Source organism: Ranitomeya imitator, chromosome 4 (assembly GCF_032444005.1).
Source record: "Ranitomeya imitator isolate aRanImi1 chromosome 4, aRanImi1.pri, whole genome shotgun sequence".
NCBI classification, from domain to species: domain Eukaryota; kingdom Metazoa; phylum Chordata; class Amphibia; order Anura; family Dendrobatidae; genus Ranitomeya; species Ranitomeya imitator.
The window spans coordinates 523858667-523878743 of record NC_091285.1 but is presented as its reverse complement, the minus strand read 5'-3'; the positions used below and the strand labels follow the sequence as shown (position 1 = coordinate 523878743).

The 20077-nt window shown below is 44.4% G+C and overlaps 1 protein-coding gene across 5 annotated transcripts in view; it reads right to left on the bottom strand.

The window, feature by feature from the left end:
• CKMT1A (creatine kinase, mitochondrial 1A) overlaps window positions 1–20077 on the bottom strand; it is a 66875-nt gene that overhangs the window by 34761 nt on the left and 12037 nt on the right. For 2 of the 5 annotated variants that reach the window (XM_069766134.1, XM_069766136.1), the window contains exons 2-3: window positions 7110–7313; window positions 2525–2723 (exon numbers count right to left, since the gene is read on the bottom strand). In XM_069766134.1, coding sequence (XP_069622235.1) covers window positions 2525–2723; window positions 7110–7261 — 351 coding nt within the window. In that variant the 5' untranslated portion in view covers window positions 7262–7313. Of the gene's footprint in view, window positions 1–2524; window positions 2724–7109; window positions 7314–13229; window positions 13303–20077 lie in introns of those variants that run through there. The other 3 variants (XM_069766135.1, XM_069766133.1, XM_069766137.1) reach the window with 3 other exon arrangements.

Here is a 20077-nt window from a genome sequence, read left to right as displayed (position 1 = left end):
AGCTACCGCCTCACCAACACTGGAGCTCCTGCAACCCTCAACCTACTGTCTCCTTCCCCATAATCCTGTAGAATGTAAGCCCGCAAGGGCAGGGTCCTCGCCCCTCTGTATCAGTCCGTCATTGTTAGTTTGTTTACTGTATGTGATATTTGTAACTTGTATGTAATCCCTTCTCATGTACAGCACCATGGAATCAATGGTGCTATATAAATAATAATAATAATAATAATCTATAATCTTTAACCTGGATGCCGGATTTTTCCTTTTCCTGAAGAAAGAAGAAACGCCGAACAATGGTGTAGGCTTAGTGCCTCCAAACTGTCGAATCAACTACAGAAGAGGTTAGATGGTTTTCTAACTTCATGTTCAGTTTGTTGACAAGCTGTAGCAGTAAAGTCATGACTACAGCTCACGTGACCACTGCAGCCAATCACTCGGCCTTGACATAACCATCAATACGTGATAAGTTAGAGTGGTCATGTGCATTGTAGTCATGATGATGAGACCTCTGCCGCCTGTCAACGAATACCAAAGCAGTGGTAGAGAGGCATCATTGCAGGCCAGGACATCACCTCTCTGCTGTCCAGAATCCCAGAGTGTATATCAGCCATATCCTCCTTCCTCTCCTTTAACTTCCTAAAGTTCAATGTGGACAAAACTGAACTCAGAATATTTCCTACATATGACTTAATCCCCCTATCTATCTATCTATCTATCTATCTATCTATCTATCTATCTATCTATCTATCTATCTATCACAATTAATGACAATAATGACACCACGCTCTCCGCAGTACTAGAAGTCCGCTGCCCCGGACAAACCCTTGACTTTGCCCAGTCTTTCAAACCGCACATCCAAGCGCTTACAAGCCCCTTCTGCCTCCAATTCAAAAATATTTTCCAGACTTTGTCCTTTCCTCAACCCTGATTGTACTAAAGTGTTAGTGCATGCTCTCATTATCTCCCACCTCGACTCCTGCAATATCCTCCTCTATGGCCTCTCAGCCAACACCCTAGTACTTTTCCAGTACATCCTTAACTCTGCTATTCAATTAATCCACCTATCCCCTAGCTACTCCTCTGCTTCTCTCCTCTAGAAATCCCTTCATTGGCTCCCAATTCCTGAACGTATGCAGTTCAAACTGCTAACACTGGTTCTCAAACCATCCATAATCTGTCTCCTCCATATATCTCCGAACTAATCTCACAATACATTCCAACGCACAACCTCCAATCCTTCCAAGACCTTCTTCTTTCTTCCACAATCGAACGTTCCTCACCCAATCATCTCCAAGACTTCTCCCTAGTATCTCTCCATCCTATGGAATTCTGTGCCGCAACACATCCGATTATCCGCCACTCTAGGAACTTTCAGATGGATCTTTAAAACCCATCTCTTTAAGAAATTTTACAGCCTACAATGACCCCACTGCCACCTCAACATCTTCGAAGCTGCGGCAACCTCCTACCCTGCTGTCTCCTTCCCCGTTATCCTGTACACTGTAAGCCTGTGTGGGCAGTGTCTTCTCCTTTCTGTACCAGGTTGTCATTGTTAGTTTGTTCACCATAATTTACATTTGTATTTTGTATGTAACTCCTTCTCATGTACAGCACCATGGAATCAATAGTGATATACTGTATAAATAATAATAATTTATAATAATAGCTCTTATATAAATGATGTCTGAACATTATTTTGTTTCTCTCAATAAAACACTTGATTGATGATGCTTCAAATAACAGTCAAGAAGGGCAACCCATTCATTACTATTGTGAAGTGATAATGAACAACAGTATATCGAGTTATCAAGATTAAACTGTCAAAGAGTCTGTTAATTACATGACTTTATCTGTCCTATAAAAGCAAAACAGCTTTCATGTTGACAAGGATATTGTTCAGAAAAAGAAAATTGTTGCCTCGGGATGATAATGTGCTCCCCTTTGCTTTCACACAGTATTAACTATGAGATTTCAGTAGTTCATTCCTTAGAACAAATACAGATTCAACCTTCTTTACGTTTCCTTTTGGTTTAGCATATTCTGAGATTATTTATGAGCTCTTTCAACATGATTTCTAGATACTATGTCAGGAGATGTCTACACTATGTGTGGCCATGCAGTGGTTGTGATGCGAGTTGCACAACCTCTCCATGGCCACACATAGTATAGACATCTATGATCAAGAGGTTTGCTTGCATGTCGTGATATTGTATTAAATTTGTTTTGTCAAAAATCAGAGTCCTAAATGAAATTCAAGAAAAAGTGAGGGTGGACACATCTGGACCATGTTCAAAAAAACCATACAGTGTACATGAAAATCCAGCATTAGTCCATTTTGTAGATTGTGAGCCCTCGTGGGCAGGGTCCTCTCTCTTCCTGTACCCCTGTACCAGTTGTGACTTGTATTGTTCAAGATTATTGTACCTGTTTTTATGTATACCCCTCCTCACATATAAAGCGCCATGGAATAAATGGCGCTATAATAATAAATAATAATAATACTGCCTTCATCCTGCTCTCTTACCTCATAGCATTCTTCATCTCCTGCTACCATCCCCACAGTTTTAATGAAGGGATGTCCTGGGTTATCTACACCGGTCTGAATGCATTGATCAAGGGTGAAGCCATTAGGAGTGGACTTGTTGCAGAGCTTGGCGTAGATGGAAGGAGATAAGTTACTTGCCATACAGTTATTATGTTTCCGGAGGTCTGGGTACTCCGCACTGTAAAGAAAAAAAAGCCAAGTTAAACTGACTTGACACTATCTCAAAGTATAAACTTAAATTATACAGAAGTCAAAACCATTTTTTAATTTGTGAAATCAGGTACGGCTCTAGACAAAGAGCCGAATATAGCAAAGTATCGGGTACATAGTGACCTCAGTCCTTCAGTAGGAGGTTGTAGGCTCCAATGAATCATTAAAGAAGTACTGACAATATTTTTCATTAGACCTCATTTCCATGAAATAGTGTCATAATACATCCCGAGATGCATGGGCTGGTCGGGGGTCTCCTGATCTGAACTTGACAGCCGTGTAGCCTTATATGAGGCTGTTGAGTTCGCGTTAGGAGACCTGCAGCCAGTTCGTACATGGCGGGGCTGTGTAGAGACAGTGGTTTACAGACATCTGAATTCGGCCTTACGCGTGACCCAACTAAAATAATATAAAAAGTTGTTCACATTTCATTGACAATCTCATCAACTTTTTGCTTGTGATATTGTGATAACTCGTCAAACTCTACTGCACTGCACCGATCAATACCAGGATATGAAGGGAGTGATACCGAGGTTTTATTGCCATTATAAGTGGCAAATATTGATCAGCAGGAAATATCCACCTCCCATCACACAGCATAAACTGAACGTCGCACTACGAGGAGCCAGTGCTGGTGGGCCATGGAGCATGGAGTGATTAACGCCTTCTTGGTAGAACTCTCAAATATTGCTCAGTTCAACAGTACAGTAATAATCTTAGTCATCCAGACTGCTGATATTGATTACTATCTTACTCCCAAGTCTTTAGAAAACACTGTAAGATAATTGTGATGGAGCATTGTTAAAAACGTTCATCTCAAGAATATTTGCAGTGTAAACAGGCGGCAAAATGCTCATTCATTGGGTAAAATGACAGTGCAGCACAAAAGATCATCATTATAAGGGGATGTATTGTCCTGTGTAAACAGGACTCGCACTGCCGAGAACTATGGCAGCCTATGTGCACAGAGCGATGTGGTGTGGATCTCCCAGTATGCATAGTTTACACACAGACATTTAGACGACCGTCTCGATTGGCATAAGTTACTGGTCAGCGGTAATATCATTGTAAATAGACCTTAAATGCTGAACATTTGACTTCTATTGCTGGATTGTTCTCATTTGAACAGGACACATCAACAATCTTCTGTCCGTGGGTCTCAGAAACTCTCATCGGAGAGCTACTGTATCATTATAGAAAACAAGGTGTTGTATTTCTGTCTGAACATGTTTGCCCCAGAAGAAAGAACCTTCAGAGGTGTTTCCTTATCCCATTACCTCTTCAAAATACCATCACATATAACGAGCTAATCATGCATTGTAATGGAGAATTATGTCATTCCGATAATAGTCACCCATTGTCCAGGGCCAGTATTAGGAGTGGGAATACATCACTTGCTCAGGGCATTTGTTTTAATAGAGTGGTATAGAAAATGTAAAGCACAGCCTGAGAAGGAGGTGCACAGTCAATAGGTGCCCAAACCTTTAAACGTGTAGAATATAAGTGACTAGCACACTCCACAAAAATTGTGATGCAAAAGAAGGGGGGTTTATTACATACAGAGATCACAAACGTTTCGGTCAACACTGGACCTTCATCAGTGTGCTAAGTACACTTGTATGCTTGCATTAGCCCCAGAGTTGGATATTTTATTTTGCATCAATATAATGGATCTGGTAGTAAATAGACCAGATAGGATAGCATCTTACTTGCGGTGGATACCGCGTATACCCACATCATTTCTTGTGCGCTGACTGGCTGTTTATGCCTTACAGCTGTAGACTTTTTGGCTTACCTTCTTTTGGACGGCCATCTGCTATCCTATCTGGTCTATTTACTACCAGATCCATTATATTGATGCAAAATAAAATATCCAACTCTGGGGCTAATGCAAGCATACAAGTGTATTTAGCACACTGATGAAGGTCCAGTGTTGACCGAAACGTTTGTGATCTCTGTATGTAATAAACCCCCCTTCTTTTGCATCACAATTTTTTTGGAGTGTGCTAGTCACTTATATTCTACTAGATTGTGGCCCGATTCTAACGCATCGGGTATTCTAGAATATGCATGTCCCCGTAGTATATGGACAATGATGATTCCAGAATTCGCAGCAGACTGTGCCCGTCGCTGATTGGTTCGAGGCAACCTTTATGACATCATCGTCGCCATGGCAACCATTATGACATCATCGTCGCTGTGCCCATCGCTGATTGGTCCAGGCAACCTTTATGACATCATTGTCGCCATGACAACCATTATGACATCATCGTCGCTGTGCCCGTTGCTGATTGGTCGAGGCCTGGCGGCCTCGACCAATCAGAAAGGCGGGATTTCCAGGACAGACAGACAGACAGAAAGACAGACAGACAGACAGAAAGACAGACAGACGGAAAAACCCTTAGGCAATTATATATATAGATTTGTTTTAATAGAGGCCTGAGTGCTATTTGGGCACAATGTGGTGCCTGTATACAGTCTTGGCTACTTTCCTTGTTACCTACGGGCTCCATTTACTATTATATCGGCCCTGAATATGTATCTACCCTACATTAATGTTGTCCAGTCAGCTACATCAGACATATTAGGTTGTGATTTCTGGCCATGGTACACTATGTAACTACAATAACATGAACTGTCAAGAATGTTTTTCCTTCCTTCTCATTTGCAATAAACAGCGCTATCAAAATTCATACATTTATACCAGAGGGTAGCACTAGCGAAGGCAGTGGTAGCACGGTAACAGTGATACCTGGACTGGAGGCCTCTCTGCCACAGAAGATACCAATATCAAAAATGGCACGTGGTTCTGCACTGGGGCCCAAGAGCTACTGATGCTAAAATTGAACGTACATTTACATATTAGATAAATGTTGATGGGATCAAGCAACTCTCTAAATATGTACTCAGGCATCTCGACTGTAAGAAGGATCAGGCATGTCGGATTACAACATGCCCAGTCCTTTGTTTCTTCAGGAGATAGTTGCTGCCATAAACATGCACAGTTGGCTGATCCTCACAATAAAGTTTATGGGGCTGCAGCAGGGATTAGAGAGATTATTATTATTATTATTATTATTATTATTAATGGATACATTTTGATGATTTGATGTAATTAAGAACATCATGTCAGATCATGATTATCTTCTCACCAGACATTAATCTAGAATACCAGATAAATCTTTTCTGAACACTGTGTGGTGCCGTCTGTTGCTCACAAGTTAATATACCATATGTGTGTCCTCTAAGGGGGCCTCAATACATTACCGCGTAGCAGAATGTAGGCTAAGGTGGTGAACTCCCTAAGAAGCTTGCTGGCTCAGCGTTATTAAGCTTTGCACGCTTAAAGCTTTGCATGAATACAGCCACGGTCACAGCTTATTCCATGCAATTGGTTATGAAGATATTCAGATGGCACGTTCCTAACATCTAATGAAGCCGCTCACATCACAATGCTTTCTGATGAGCACAGGTCAGTGGGTGAAATCTATTTCTGCCGATGTCAGCAGTATACATGCCATCAAGAGCAAATATGAACGTGCAAAACCCAGTATTCTGCCAACCGGTAAAAAATAATAACATGGACCCTGCATTCTTGTCATTACATTTTACCATAGTGTCTATTAGGAAAAACACATTTTATTATCAGTTACGGAGAAGAAGGTATTGATTTCCTTTGCCGTGCCCTGGAGATGCAGCACTGGGCATAACACAAGAGATGGATACCTCTTCTCTGCAGAGGTACCAGACTGTGCGCTGCTGCCTATAATTAAGTAAGCATTTCCCTCCAGCCATTCCTGGTAATATCACATTATTTTATGTCATCTCTGTCTAAAGGAATGTACTGCAAGGTGAAACAAAGAGAGAAAATATATATACAAAATACATTGATAAGGCACGCGACACGCTGTGGAGGAATGCTGGCGATTTCTTATCAATAAAGAATAAAAACCAAATGTATGTTGTAATAGTTGTAACTTATTCTAACGCTTCGGGTGGGATTGGGTCTCTGAGGTACACAGATTTTAATATCAGAATTTTCTTAATGAATTCATTAAATCTTACGATCCCCATCCCCCCAGCGTGTATCAATAAAGCCCCCATCCCCCTCCATCCTGGATTCTAGAGCGTTCAGTGGGGCTTCTATCATAATGACAGCTAATTAAACTGAATGTATCCATACTAAAAAAAAAATTCAAAGCGGAAAAAATAAAATGATTCAATGAATTCAAAATGGTTTATAACCGTAGCCTGAATTAACAAAATGAACAGAAAAGATAATATGTAAATAAATATAATAAATTCATATAAATATTGATCGAGATATTAGATGTAAAATAAAACTTGCGGTTACCTTGGTGGGTAGAGTCTCCGGCTTTTTTCTGTATCGGCGCTGACGACTTCTCTGCTAATGAGGTACCCAGTGGCCAGTGACCCAGCGCCAGCCATTGCCAGGAGTCCAGCTGATTTCCTGGATAACAGGACTCTTGAGAAGGTGCTGGCCATTTTTACAATCTTGGAGCTCTAGGAGAGTGACAGAAGAAGGGACTCAGTGGATCTGCAGAGACACCAAGGACAAGAGATGGAGAGTGCGTGAGAGATGAGAGAAAAGAGAGCAGAGGCTGAGGGGGTGGACGTGATATGAATAGGAACTACCGAACAAAACAGAAGAGATTACAGCAAGGCGCGGAGAGAACAGACCTGCCTTACTCCAGAAATCTGGCCTGCCCTCAGCTCTCATAGGGAATAATGCAATAAGGAGATTCCACAACGTGGTGGGACATTTAAAACATGTAGCAGCATTATAGTGATGGTGCATGAAGAATACCGCAGCAATAACATAGCACGTTTAATAATTCATCATCATCTTACACGTAGGCCAAGTTCCCACAATGAGAATTTGCTGACTATTTTTATGCCACATATTTTCGCAGTGCAAACAAGCAGCGAATTACAGTTCTAGCAAAGTGGATGCGAATTTACAGAAATCTCATGACCATTGCGTATTGTTATGCAGTGGGAACCGACCTGCGGTGCGATTTTTCAATCTGCAACAGGCAGAGGGGAATATGCGTTTTATTTGTAGATTTTCCCCATACACTTGAACGCATGAGCGTTTTTAATGCAGTAAAATTGTGTGTAACCCGCACATGACTTTATTAACAAAGTTTTATCAAAGCAAAATAACAGAAAGTATCCAATACAAGGCAGTTTTATTTTTAAAAAAAGACATATTAACCCCTTCATGACCTTGGGATTTTCTGTTTTTCCATGTTCGTTTTTCGCTCCCCTCCTTCCCAGAGCCATAACTTTTTTATTTTTCCGTCAATATGGCCATGTGAGGGCTTATTTTTTGCGGAACGAGTTTTACTTTTGAGTGACATCATTAGTTTTACCATGTCATGTACTAGAAAACGTAAAAAAAAAATTCCAAGTGCCGTGAAATTGCAAAAAAATGTGCAATACCACACTTGTTTTTTTGTTTTGTTTTTTTTTTCTAGGTTCACTAAATGCTAAAGCTGACCTGCCATTTTGATTCTCCAGGTCATTACGAGTTCATAGACACCAAACATGTCAAGGGTCTTTTTTATCTACAGGTCCTTCTAAAAAAATTAGCATATAGTGTTAAATTTCATTATTTACTATAATGTAATGATTACAATTAAACTTTCATATATTATAGATTCATTATCCACCAACTGAAATTTGTCAGGTCTTTTATTGTTTTAATACTGATGATTTTGGCATACAACTCCTGATAACCCAAAAAACCTGTCTCAATAAATTAGCATATTTCACCCATCCAATCAAATAAAAGTGTTTTTAAATAACAAACAAAAAAACCATCAAATAATAATGTTCAGTTATGCACTCAATACTTGGTCGGGAATCCTTTGGCAGAAATGACTGCTTCAATGCGGCGTGGCATGGAGGCAATCAGCCTGTGACACTGCTGAGATGTTATGGAGGCCCAGGATGCTTCAATAGCGGCCTTAAGCTCATCCAGAGTGTTGGGTCTTGCGTCTCTCAACTTTCTCTTCACAATATCCCACAGATTCTCTATGGGGTTCAGGTCAGGAGAGTTGGCAGGCCAATTGAGCACAGTAATACCATGGTCAGTAAACCATTTACCAGTGGTTTTGGCACTGTGAGCAGGTGCCAGGTCAGCATGAAGTGCTCCAAAATCTCCTGATAGCTAGCTGCATTGACCCTGCCCTTGATGAAACACAGTGGACCAACACCAGCAGCTGACATGGCACCCCACACCATCACTGACTGTGGGTACTTGACACTGGACTTCAGGCATTTTGGCATTTCCTTCTCCCCAGTCTTCCTCCAGACTCTGGCACCTTGATTTCCGAATGACATGCAAAATTTGCTTTCATCAGAAAAAAGTACTTGGGACCACTTAGCAACAGTCCAGTGCTGCTTCTCTGTAGCCCAGGTCAGGCGCCTCTGCCGCTGTTTATGGTTCAAAAGTGGCTTTACCTGGGGAATGCGGCACCTGTAGCCCATTTCCTGCACACGCCTGTGCACGGTGGCTCTGGATGTTTCCACACCAGACTCAGTCCACTGCTTCCTCAGGTTCCCCAAGGTCTGGAATCGGTCCTTCTCCACAATCTTCCTCAGGGTCCGGTCTCCTCTTCTCGTTGTACAGCGTTTTCTGCCACATTGTTTCCTTCCAACAGACTTACCATTGAGGTGCCTTGATACAGCACTCTGGGAACAGCCTATTTGTTGAGAAATTTCTTTCTGGGTCTTACCCTCTTGCTTGAGGGTGTCAATGATGGCCTTCTTGACATCTGTCAGGTCGCTAGTCTTACCCATGATGGGGGTTTTGAGTAATGAACCAGGCAGGGAGTTTATAAAAGCCTCAGGTATCTTTTGCATGTGTTTAGAGTTAATTAGTTGATTCAGAAGATTAGGGTAATAGGTCGTTTAGAGAACCTTTTCTTGATATGCTAATTTATTGAGACAGGTTTTTTGGGTTATCAGGAGTTGTATGCCAAAATCATCAGTATTAAAACAATAAAAGACCTGACAAATTTCAGTTGGTGGATAATGAATCTATAATATATGAAAGTTTAATTGTAATCATTACATTATGGTAAATAATGAAATTTAACACTATATGCTAATTTTTTGAGAAGGACCTGTAAGTGGTGAAAAAAAATTCCAAACTTTGCTAAAAACATTGTGCCATTTTCCGATACCAATAGCGTCTTCATTTATCGGGATCTCGGGTCGGGTTAGGGCTAATTTTTTGCGTTCTGAGCTGACGTTTTTAATGATAGGCAGCACGGTGGCACAGTGGATAGCACTGCAGCCTTGCAGCGCTGGGGTCCTGGGTTCTAATCCCACCCAGGACAACATCTGCAAAGAGTTTGTATGTTCTCTCCGTGTTTGCGTGGGTTTCCTCCGGGCACTCCGGTTTCCTCCCACATTCCAAAGACATGCTGATAGGGATTTTAGATTGTGAGCCCCTTTGGGGACAGTGATAATAATGTGTGCAAAATTGTAAAGCGCTGCGGAATATGTTAGCGCTATATAAAAATAAAGATTATTATTATTATTATTATTATTATGATACCACGGGGTCGGCGATGCGCTCATTTCCGGAAGCGGTAGTTAAATGCTGCTGTCAGCGTTTGACAGCGGCATTTAAATAGTTAATAGCGGCGGTTGGATCGCGATTCCACCCGTCGCTATTGCGGGCACATGTCAGCTGTTCAAAACAGCTGACATGTCCCGGCTTTGAAGCATGCTCACCGCCGGAGCCCGCATCAAAGCAAGAGATCTGACCTCGGACGTACTATCCCGTCCGAGGTCAGAAAGAGGTTAAAAAAAGACAAAAAAAATGTTGAAACAAGATAAAAAGATATGTAAAAAACGTAATAGAAAATGCAAGTGACCTAATTATCCTATGGGTATGTGCACGTGTTCAGTATTTTTCTGCTGCAAATACTGAAGTGATGGCATGGAAAATGGTGCAGAAAATACACACATTTTTGCCGCAGTTTTTATGTGTTTATTTCGCCTTTCATTTAGGCCAGTCTCACACGTCCAGATAATTCCGGGACAGGAAAAAATCGGTACCGGAATTATCCGTGTCCGTGTGCCCCTACATTTCTGTGGCACATCAGTGTGGCACACGTGTGACACACGTGTGCCACCCGTGTGCCCACTGGGTACCACACGCACCATGCTGGGTACCACACGTGCCAGCATCTGGTGCTGAAGCCCCCTTCATATCTTCCCTGCAGCAGCGTTTGCTGTAGAGAAGATATGAATAATTGTGTTTAAAATAAAGATCTATGTGCCCCCCGCCCTTCCACCCCCTGTGCGCCCCCCCGCTGTTCTGAAAATACTCACCCGGCTCCCTCGGTGGCTGGCGCTGCTTCCTGTTTTGGCCGCATCTTCTCCTGTATGCGGTCACGTGGGGCCGCTCATTTACAGTAATGAATATGCGGCTCCACCCCTAAGGGAGGTGGAGCCGCATATTCATGACTGTAATCGGCAGCACCACGTGACCGCTGATACAGTAAAAGATGCGGCCAGAACAGGAACCAGCGCCAGCCAGCGAGGGAGTCGGGTGAGTATTTTCAGAACAGCGGGGGGGCGCACAGTGGGTGGGAGGGGGGTGGTGACATGGATCTTTATTTTAAACACAATTATTCATATCTTCTTTACAGCAAACGCTGCTGCAGGGACGATATGAATCGCGGCTTCAGCAACAGTGGGGGGGACAGCGCTTAATGTAGCGCTGTCTCCTGCACGGCACACGGACTGCACACGGACAACGTCCGTGTGCGGCACATGTTTTACATGGACCCATTGACTTTAATGGGTCCGTGTAATACGTGCGCTCCCACGAATACTGACATGTCTCCGTGTTTGGCACACGGAGACACGGTCCGCAAAAAATCAATGACATCTGAACAGATGCATTGATTTTAATGTGTCTACGTGTGTCAGTGACTCCGGTACGTGAGGAAACTGTCACCTCAGGTACCGGAGACACTGACGTGTGAAACTGGCCTTAGGTGAAAAACGCTGAAAGAATTGTCATGCTGCAGATTTGAAACTACTTCAAATGTGCAAGGAAAAAAGCAACATGTGTATGAGATTTCAGAAATCTCATTCGCTTTGATGAGAAAGTAAAATGATGCAACTTTTCACAGCAAGAATTCACAGAAAAAAAGGCAAAATGTAACGTGAACATACCCTAATACAGCTCTGGCAAATACTAAGAGACCACCACATCAAAACCCTGTCATGGGCAGCCCAATCTCCAGACCTGAACCCCATTGAAAACCTCTGGAATGTAATCAAGAGGATGATGGATAGTCACAAGCCATCAAACAAAGAAGAACTGCTTACATTTTTGTGCCAGAAGCAGTGTGAAAGACTGGTGGAAAGCATGCCAAGACGTATGAAAGCTGTGATTAAAAATCATGGTTATTCCACAAAGTATTGATTTCTGAACTCTTCCTGAGTTAAAACATTAGTATTGTTGTTTCTAAATGATCATGAACTTGTTTTCTTTGCATTATTTGAGGTCTGAAAGGACTGTTTTTTTTTATTTTGACCATTTCTCCTTTTCAGAAAAAAAAAAACATTTATTGCTTGGAAATTCAAAGACATGTTGCCAGAAGTTTATAGAATAAAAGAACAATTTACATTTTACTCAAAAATATATCTATAAAGAGAAAAATCAGACAAACTGAAAATGTTGCAGTTGTCTCTTAATTTTTGCCAGAGCTGTAAGTGCAGAAATGCTGCAGAAAATCTGCAACATCAAAAATTCAGAAAATACTCATTGTGGGAACTTAGCCTAACGTCTCACTCTACGTCTGAATCAAATGAGTCTTGAAGTTGCAGGGACATCTCAACATTAAAGGGGTTGTCCACTACTCAGACAACTCCTTCTCAACCAATATGTTTCTCCCAAGTAAAATATTAGCACCAATAATAACCTCCGGGGTGAATGCTGTGTCGGCATTTGCTCTTCCAGGAATTGCGTAACATAGCAAAGTCACGCGATCCCTGTTGCCAATCAGCAGCCACTTCACTCTCCTTTGGACAAATCGGACATTTGGAGGAAGTGAGAGAGCGGGCACAGCTCTGACTTCCTCCAGATGAGAAGTATGTTCGAACGAGGGGACAGTGTAGCGGCCACTAATTGGCCGCAGGGAATGCGTGACATAATGTCATGCAGGGGTGGATTAAGGGTAGCCAGGGCCCCGGGCTGTTCAGACACTGTGGGCCCCCCCGGTCATGTGATGGGGTCATGTGATGGGGTCATAACGGGGTCATGCAACGGGGTCATCATATACCTGAACCAGATTATTCCAGAAAAATAGTTTGCTGTGTGAAGCTATAACCTATCAACCATCCATTGATCTAGTCAATTTACCCTTAAGTTCAGTATATAGTATACAGTGTATAGTATCAGTGTATAACACTGACTCACCAGTGACGTCTCTAGGTGAGGTCCTTCATCTTTCATCCAGCACAGACCGCCATCACTTCATCCAGCCAGGACTCGTCTCTGCAGGAAATAACGCAGTTATCTCGAGCTCCGCTTGTAGAACACATGACTTAATTTTTCCCAACTTCTACATTACACAACATGAAGAAAAAGAGGCGACATAGTGTCACTCTACACAGTAACAGGACCGCCCCCCCCCCCATTTAAAACAGTGTCCTCAAAAAATAAAATAAATACATCACTGCAGTAATAATATCCCTTAATTAGCCCCTATGGTAATAATAATGTCTCCCATTCTGGCCCCATGTATCTCATTCCTGGCTCCAGCCATATGTTCTCCCATCCTGCCCTCATGAGTATACATCCTGCCCCATATGATCTCCCAATCCTGCCCCATCAGTCTCCATCGTATCCATCCTGCCCCATGATCCTGCACGATCTGTCTCCAATCCTGCCCCATGTCTTTCATTCTGCCCCGTGTCTCCAATCATGCCCCGTATCTACATTCTGCCCATGTCTCCAGTCCTGCCCCCAGTGTGTCCAGCATCTCTGCCCCCTGTGTCCAGCATCTCTGCCCCCAGTGTCCAGCATCTCTGCCCCCAGTGTCCAGCATCTCTGCCCCCAATGTCCAGCATCTCTGCCCCAATGTGCCCAGCATCTCTGCCCCTAATGTGTCCAGCATCTCTTCCCCAATGTGTCCAGCATCCTGCCCCAATGTGTCCAGCATCCTGTCCCCAATGTGTCCAGCATCCTGCCCCCAGTGTGTCCAGCATCCTGCCACCAGTGTGTCCAGCATTTTGCCCCCAAAATGTCCAGCAAGTTGCCTCCAGTGTCTCCAACATATTGCCCCAGTGTCTCCAGCTTATTACCCCCAGTGTGTCCAGCATTTTGCCCCAGTGTGTCCAGCATATTGCCCCCAGTGTGTCTACCATTCTGCCCCAGTGTGTCCAGCAAATTGCCCCCAGTGTGTCCAGCAATCTGGCCCAGTGTGTCCAGCAATTGGCCCCAGTGTGTCCAGCAATCTGCCCCAGTGTGTCCAGCATATTGCCCCAGCGTGTCCAGCAATCTGCCCCAGTGTCTGACTCCAGCATATTGCCCCCAGTGTGTCCAGCAATCTGCCCCAGTGTCTCCAGCATTGCCCCCAGTGTGTCCATCAATCTGCCCCAGTGTCTCCAATATTGCCCCAGTATGTACAGCAATCTGCCCCAGTGTGTCCAGCATATTACCCCCAGTGTGTCCAGCAATCTGCCCCAGTATGTCCAGTATATTGCCCCAGTGTCTCCAGCAATCTACCCCAGTGTCTGACTCCAGCATATTACCCCCAGTGTGTCCAGCAATCTGCCCCAGTGTGTCCAGCATTGCCCCCAGTGTGTCCAACAATCTGCCCCAGTGTCTCCAATATTGCCCCAGTGCCCAGCAATCTGCCCCAGTGTGTCCAGCATTGCCCCTAGTGTGTCCAGCAATCTGCCCCAGTGTCTCCAGCATTGCCTCCAGTGTTTCCAGCAATCTGCCCCAGTGTCTCCAATATTGCCCCAGTGTGCCCAGCAATCTGCCCCAATGTGTCCAGCATCTTGCCCCCAGTGTGTCCAGCATCCTGCCCCCAGTGTGTCCAGCATTTTGCCCCCAAAATGTCCAGCATGTTGCCCCCAGTGTCTCCAGTATATTGCCCCAGTGTCTCCAGCTTATTGCCCCCAGTGTGTCCAGCATTCTGCCCCAGTGTGTCCAGCATTCTGCCCCAGTGTGTCCAGCATATTGCCCCCAGTGTGTCAAGCAATCTGGCCCAGTGTGTCCAGCATTCTGCCCCAGTGTGCCAAGCAATCTGCCCCCAGTGTGTCCAGCATATTGCCCCAGTGTGTCCAGCAATCTGCCCCAGTGTCTGACTCCAGCATATTGCCCCCAGTGTGTTCAGCAATCTGCCCCAGTGTCTCCAACATTGCCCCCAGTGTGTCCATCAATCTGCCCCAGTGTCTCCAATATTGCCCCAGTGTGTCCAGCAATCTGCCCCAGTGTGTCCAGCATATTCCCCCAGTGTGTCCAGCAATCTGCCCCAGTATGTCCAGCATATTGCCCCAGTGTCTCCAGCAATCTGCCCCAGTGTCTGACTCCAGCATATTGCCCCCAGTGTGTCCAGCAATCTGCCCCAGTGTGTCCAGCATTGCCGCCAGTGTGTCCAGCAATCTGCCCCAGTGTCTCCAATATTGCCCCAGTGTGCCCAGCAATCTGCCCCAGTGTGTCCAGCATTCTGCCCCAGTGTGTCCAGCATATTGCCCCAGTGTGTCCAGCAATCTGCCCCCAGTGTGTCCAGCATCCTGCCCCCAGTGTGTCCAGCATTTTGCCCCCAAAATGTCCAGCATGTTGCCCCCAGCGTCTCCAGTATATTGCCCCAGTGTCTCCAGCTTATTGCCCCCAGTGTGTCCAGCATTTTGCCCCAGTGTGTCCAGCATTCTGCCCCAGTGTGTCCAGCATATTGCCCCCAGTGTGTCAAGCAATCTGGCCCAGTGTGTCCAGCATTCTGCCCCAGTGTGTCCAGCAATCTGCCCCAGTGTGTCCAGCATATTACCCCCAGTGTGTCCAGCAATCTGCACCAGTATGTCCAGCATATTGCCCCAGTGTCTCCAGCAATCTGCCCCAGTGTCTGACTCCAGCATATTGCCCCCAGTGTGTCCAGCAATCTGCCCCAGTGTGTCCAGCATTGCCGCCAGTGTGTCCAGCAATCTGCCCCAGTGTCTCCAATATTGCCCCAGTGTGCCCAGCAATCTGCCCCAGTGTGTCCAGCATTGCCCCTAGTATGTCCAGCAATCTGCCCCAGTGTCTCCAGCATTGCCCCCAGTGTGTCCAGCAATCTGCCCCAGTGTCTCCAATATTGCCCCAGTGTGCCCAGCAATCTGCCCCAGTGTGTCCAGCATTGCCCCCAGTGTGTCCAGCAATCTGCCCCAGTGTCTCCAGCATTGCCCCAGTGTGTCCAGCAATCTGCCCCAGTGTGTCCAGCAATCTACCCCAGTTTGTCTAGCAATCTGCCCCAGAGTGTCAAGCATATTGCCCCGGGCCCCCCAGATTGCCGTTTGCAAAAAAAAAAACCCCAAAAAACGAGTTCTCCTCACCTGACTGGCGCTCCAGCGGCGAGCTCCCTCCAGCAGCGCGGACTCGCCGGCGACTGACAATGACGTCAGACGCCGGCGACGTGTGCGCTGCGCCTGCGGCCGACTTCAGCTGCCAGCCTCCAAATGGCTGGCGGCTGTTGTCAACTATTGACGTGCGGGTGCGCGCCCGCACGTCAACAGGTGAAACTGCCGCAGCGCCGGTAGGGGCCCGGTGAGCAGATGAGACAGGGCCCAATGCATGCCCCCTCTAGCCACCTGGCCAATACGCCAGTCAGGGCAGTAATGCCCTGATGGCGGCAGGCAATCTGAGCGGTAGCCCAGGGCCCCCCCACACCACTGGGCCCTGGGCTACCGTCCAGATTGACCCTATTATAATCCGCCCCTGATGTCATGCATGCACAAGGAGAGCCAGTGCTGACACTGCTGTAACGTGGTGAGTAAAGGTGTTATTATTTTATTTGGGGGAAACATAGGGATTGAGAAAGGGTTGTCCGAGTAGTGGACAACTCCTTTAATGTGGAGATGTGCCTGCAACTTGATGCTTGTTCTTTCATTTATGAGGGCTTATATCTAAGGTGCTTATGAGGGCTTATATCTAAGGTGCTGTAAATTTGCGATTTCTGAGGCTGACATCTGTGTTAAGCTTATCCTCTGCAGCAGAGGATATTCTTAGTCTTCCTTTCCTGGGGCGGTCCTCATGAGAGTTGTTTTCATCATATGGATTGATGGTTATCAAGACTTCACTTGAGGATACCTTTAATGTTTTAGCAATTTTCTGGATTAACTGATGTTCATGTTTTAAAGTAATAATGGACTGGCATCTAGTTTTACTTAGTTGACTGGTCCTAGAACAGTTGTGGAATAGGGGTCAGAGCCGTATGGAACTATACACCAACACTGACCCTGAAAAACAGACCAGATGGTCACAAAAACTTTCAAAAGCAGGTTATTCCACAAATGAACTCTTGATGAGACACACCTTTTTACTGGAAGCCAATACAAGTGACTATTTGATAGAGAATGCCAAGAATGTGTAGAGCTGTCATAAGCATAAAAGGGAGGTGGGGGACTTTGAGGAATCTGAAATGTAACACTTATTCTGGGTTGTTTTGAATGTATTTCTTTACACCGTATTTCAATATGTGTACCTGTAGTTTTGCAGCACATTTGTGCACATTCCAATAAGAACAAGGAAAGCCACTGCGATTGGCTATTTGCATCAGACCCATAGACATTAAATGGTGTATACCACAAGCTTATCCTTACTGTGGTGGGTGTAGTGAAAAGGAATGGGATGCTTGAACTTCATTCTAGTGATTATGGGGTTTCCTATGATGTGGGTACTAGCAATTAGGCTTTTATCACCCTGAGAATAGATGCTAAATGTCTATCCTGTGCAACCACCTGTAGGCTACAGTCATATGGTTGTAGATTCGGTAGGGAATCGGGCCTATTATGCAAATGACAGTCTGATTAAACTCTGATCAGAGTTTGATCCAAGTGTCAGCATAGTTCGATCCGATTCTCTTGGATGAAAGAATTGGAGCACACAGTGAGAAGATGGAGAACAAAATTTCTCCATCTTCTCCATAGTGTCAGTCCGCGGAAATCAGTTTGCACTCCAGATGTCATCCAAATGCAGTCCGATGTTTTCCACCCACCCATAGACTTGAAAGAGTGAGTGGCATCCGATATCAAAGTGAAATCGCAGCATGCTGTGATTTTGTTTGACAGGTTCTGTCAGGGGAAAAAAATTGTGCATCAGCACTGCACCATTCAATAACATTTGTCTGAGAGCTCTCCGGTAAAAACAAATCGGATAGCGCTCTTCCGATACATATGCTGTGAGGAAGCCCTTAAAGTGATTTTCTGTACAAGAAAAAAATAAAGAAAAACATTGATTATAAATAATTTCCTACATACATTTAATTATCAAATCATACTTTATATAAATCTAATTACTGTAGTTCATAAAAAATGACAGCTGCCTTGTTAGACTTACAGAAACTAGTCCTTGAATGTTAATATGACTGGTGCGGTAGGAAGCTCCAACCCATTCTTTCATATGTAAACAGATGTGCTCCCAGTAAATATTCCGATCTAGTACTGGAGATTACATGGGCACTGAGGTTCAAAAAGGTCTCTCACACTATTCTCTGTCTTGCCTATCGAAGCCAATACTGGATATACTGGTGGTGCCTAGGTAAGAAGAGGCTGCTCACACTGCAGTCCACACTATCTTTATGATCTAATACTGGAGATACCAGGGATGCTGAGGTAAAAGGAGGCTGCTCACACAATTATCCACCCTGTCTGATTTAAAAATGTAGGTAGCAAGGGTGCTATAGTCAAAAGAAGCTACTCACACTAGTGTCCATCCTGTCTGCCTGATCTAATACTGGAGATACCAGTGGTAATGATGTAAGTAGAAGCTGGTCACACTGCTGTCTAGTCTGTCTTTCTGAATGCCGAGTGGCTGTTGTATTCTGAAGATAGATTGGCAAAGCGCTATATATAAACTACCGTCAGGTCACAGCATTGGAGCTTCATCCTGCCCATGCTCACATGCACTTGTCGTATTGACATTCTAGGACAGGTTTCTGCCAGAAGAGTCATTTTGATGTACTATGATGATTACCTTCCTATCTGTTATAATTCTGGAGATATCAGGGGTGTTGAGGTAATAAGAGGCTACTCGCATTGCTGTCCATCCAGTTATTTTGAAAGCAGAAATAGCTGCGTAGCTCAGAAAAACCAGGAACAACAGTGTGAGAGGACTCTTCATACATGGTCACAGGCACCTTTCTTGTTAAAATTTTAGGACAAATTTCTGCCAGCGTAGCAAGACAGTGATCATTATGATATGCAACACGATTTACTTCCAAAAACAAAACAAATATTATTTGCTCATACTACCGTCCACCATGTGTTTCTGATCCAATACTGGAGACACCAGGAGTGCTGAAGTAACAAGAGCTGCTGTCCATCCTGTCCTTGTGAATACTGAGCAGATGCTATGTTCTGAAGAATGCTTGACAATATGTGATATAGATTATCTCTAGATCACAGCAGTAGAGCTTCTTGATGAACATGCCCACAGGCACCTATGCTTTTAACATTCTACTTACTCGGGGATGATGGCGAGACTGTAAATGAGATGAGATCTCTATGAGATCTCACTTTTATATTATTACTAATATCTGTGAATTTAGGAAAATAATGAAAAAAATATAAGCAAATATGTTGCAAATAACAGTATCAAGGGGTGGCGCCCCAGGGTCCTGGTCATCACAGTAGCATTGCTTTCCTCACGAGGAGAGTGATATTACGTTTGGAAGCGATGAAGGATAACTTTTATCAGGTAACCACCATATACACAACATGTTCACACTCCAGGCCACAAGGGGGAGCTTTTGATCCTATTTACTAGATGACTCCCCTATATATAGTGGTTTGGAGAGAAAGAGGGAGTAGATTGTCGGAGAGACAGAAGGGAACAGACAGACCTAGAGGGTCAGAAGGTATGAAGGGGCCATGTGGTCGGAAGTATCACAGCTACTGGAAAGAGACATACAGAAAACCGAACATTGTTCAGTGAGCGTGCAGGAGAGCAAAGCACGAGAGAGTAACATCAGGGAAGACCAGCTATGAGCAGGCTGCCTCTTTCAGGAGAAACCAACTTACAGGAGAAACCAGCAGGACAGCTGAACTGCAAGTTACCTGTCCGCC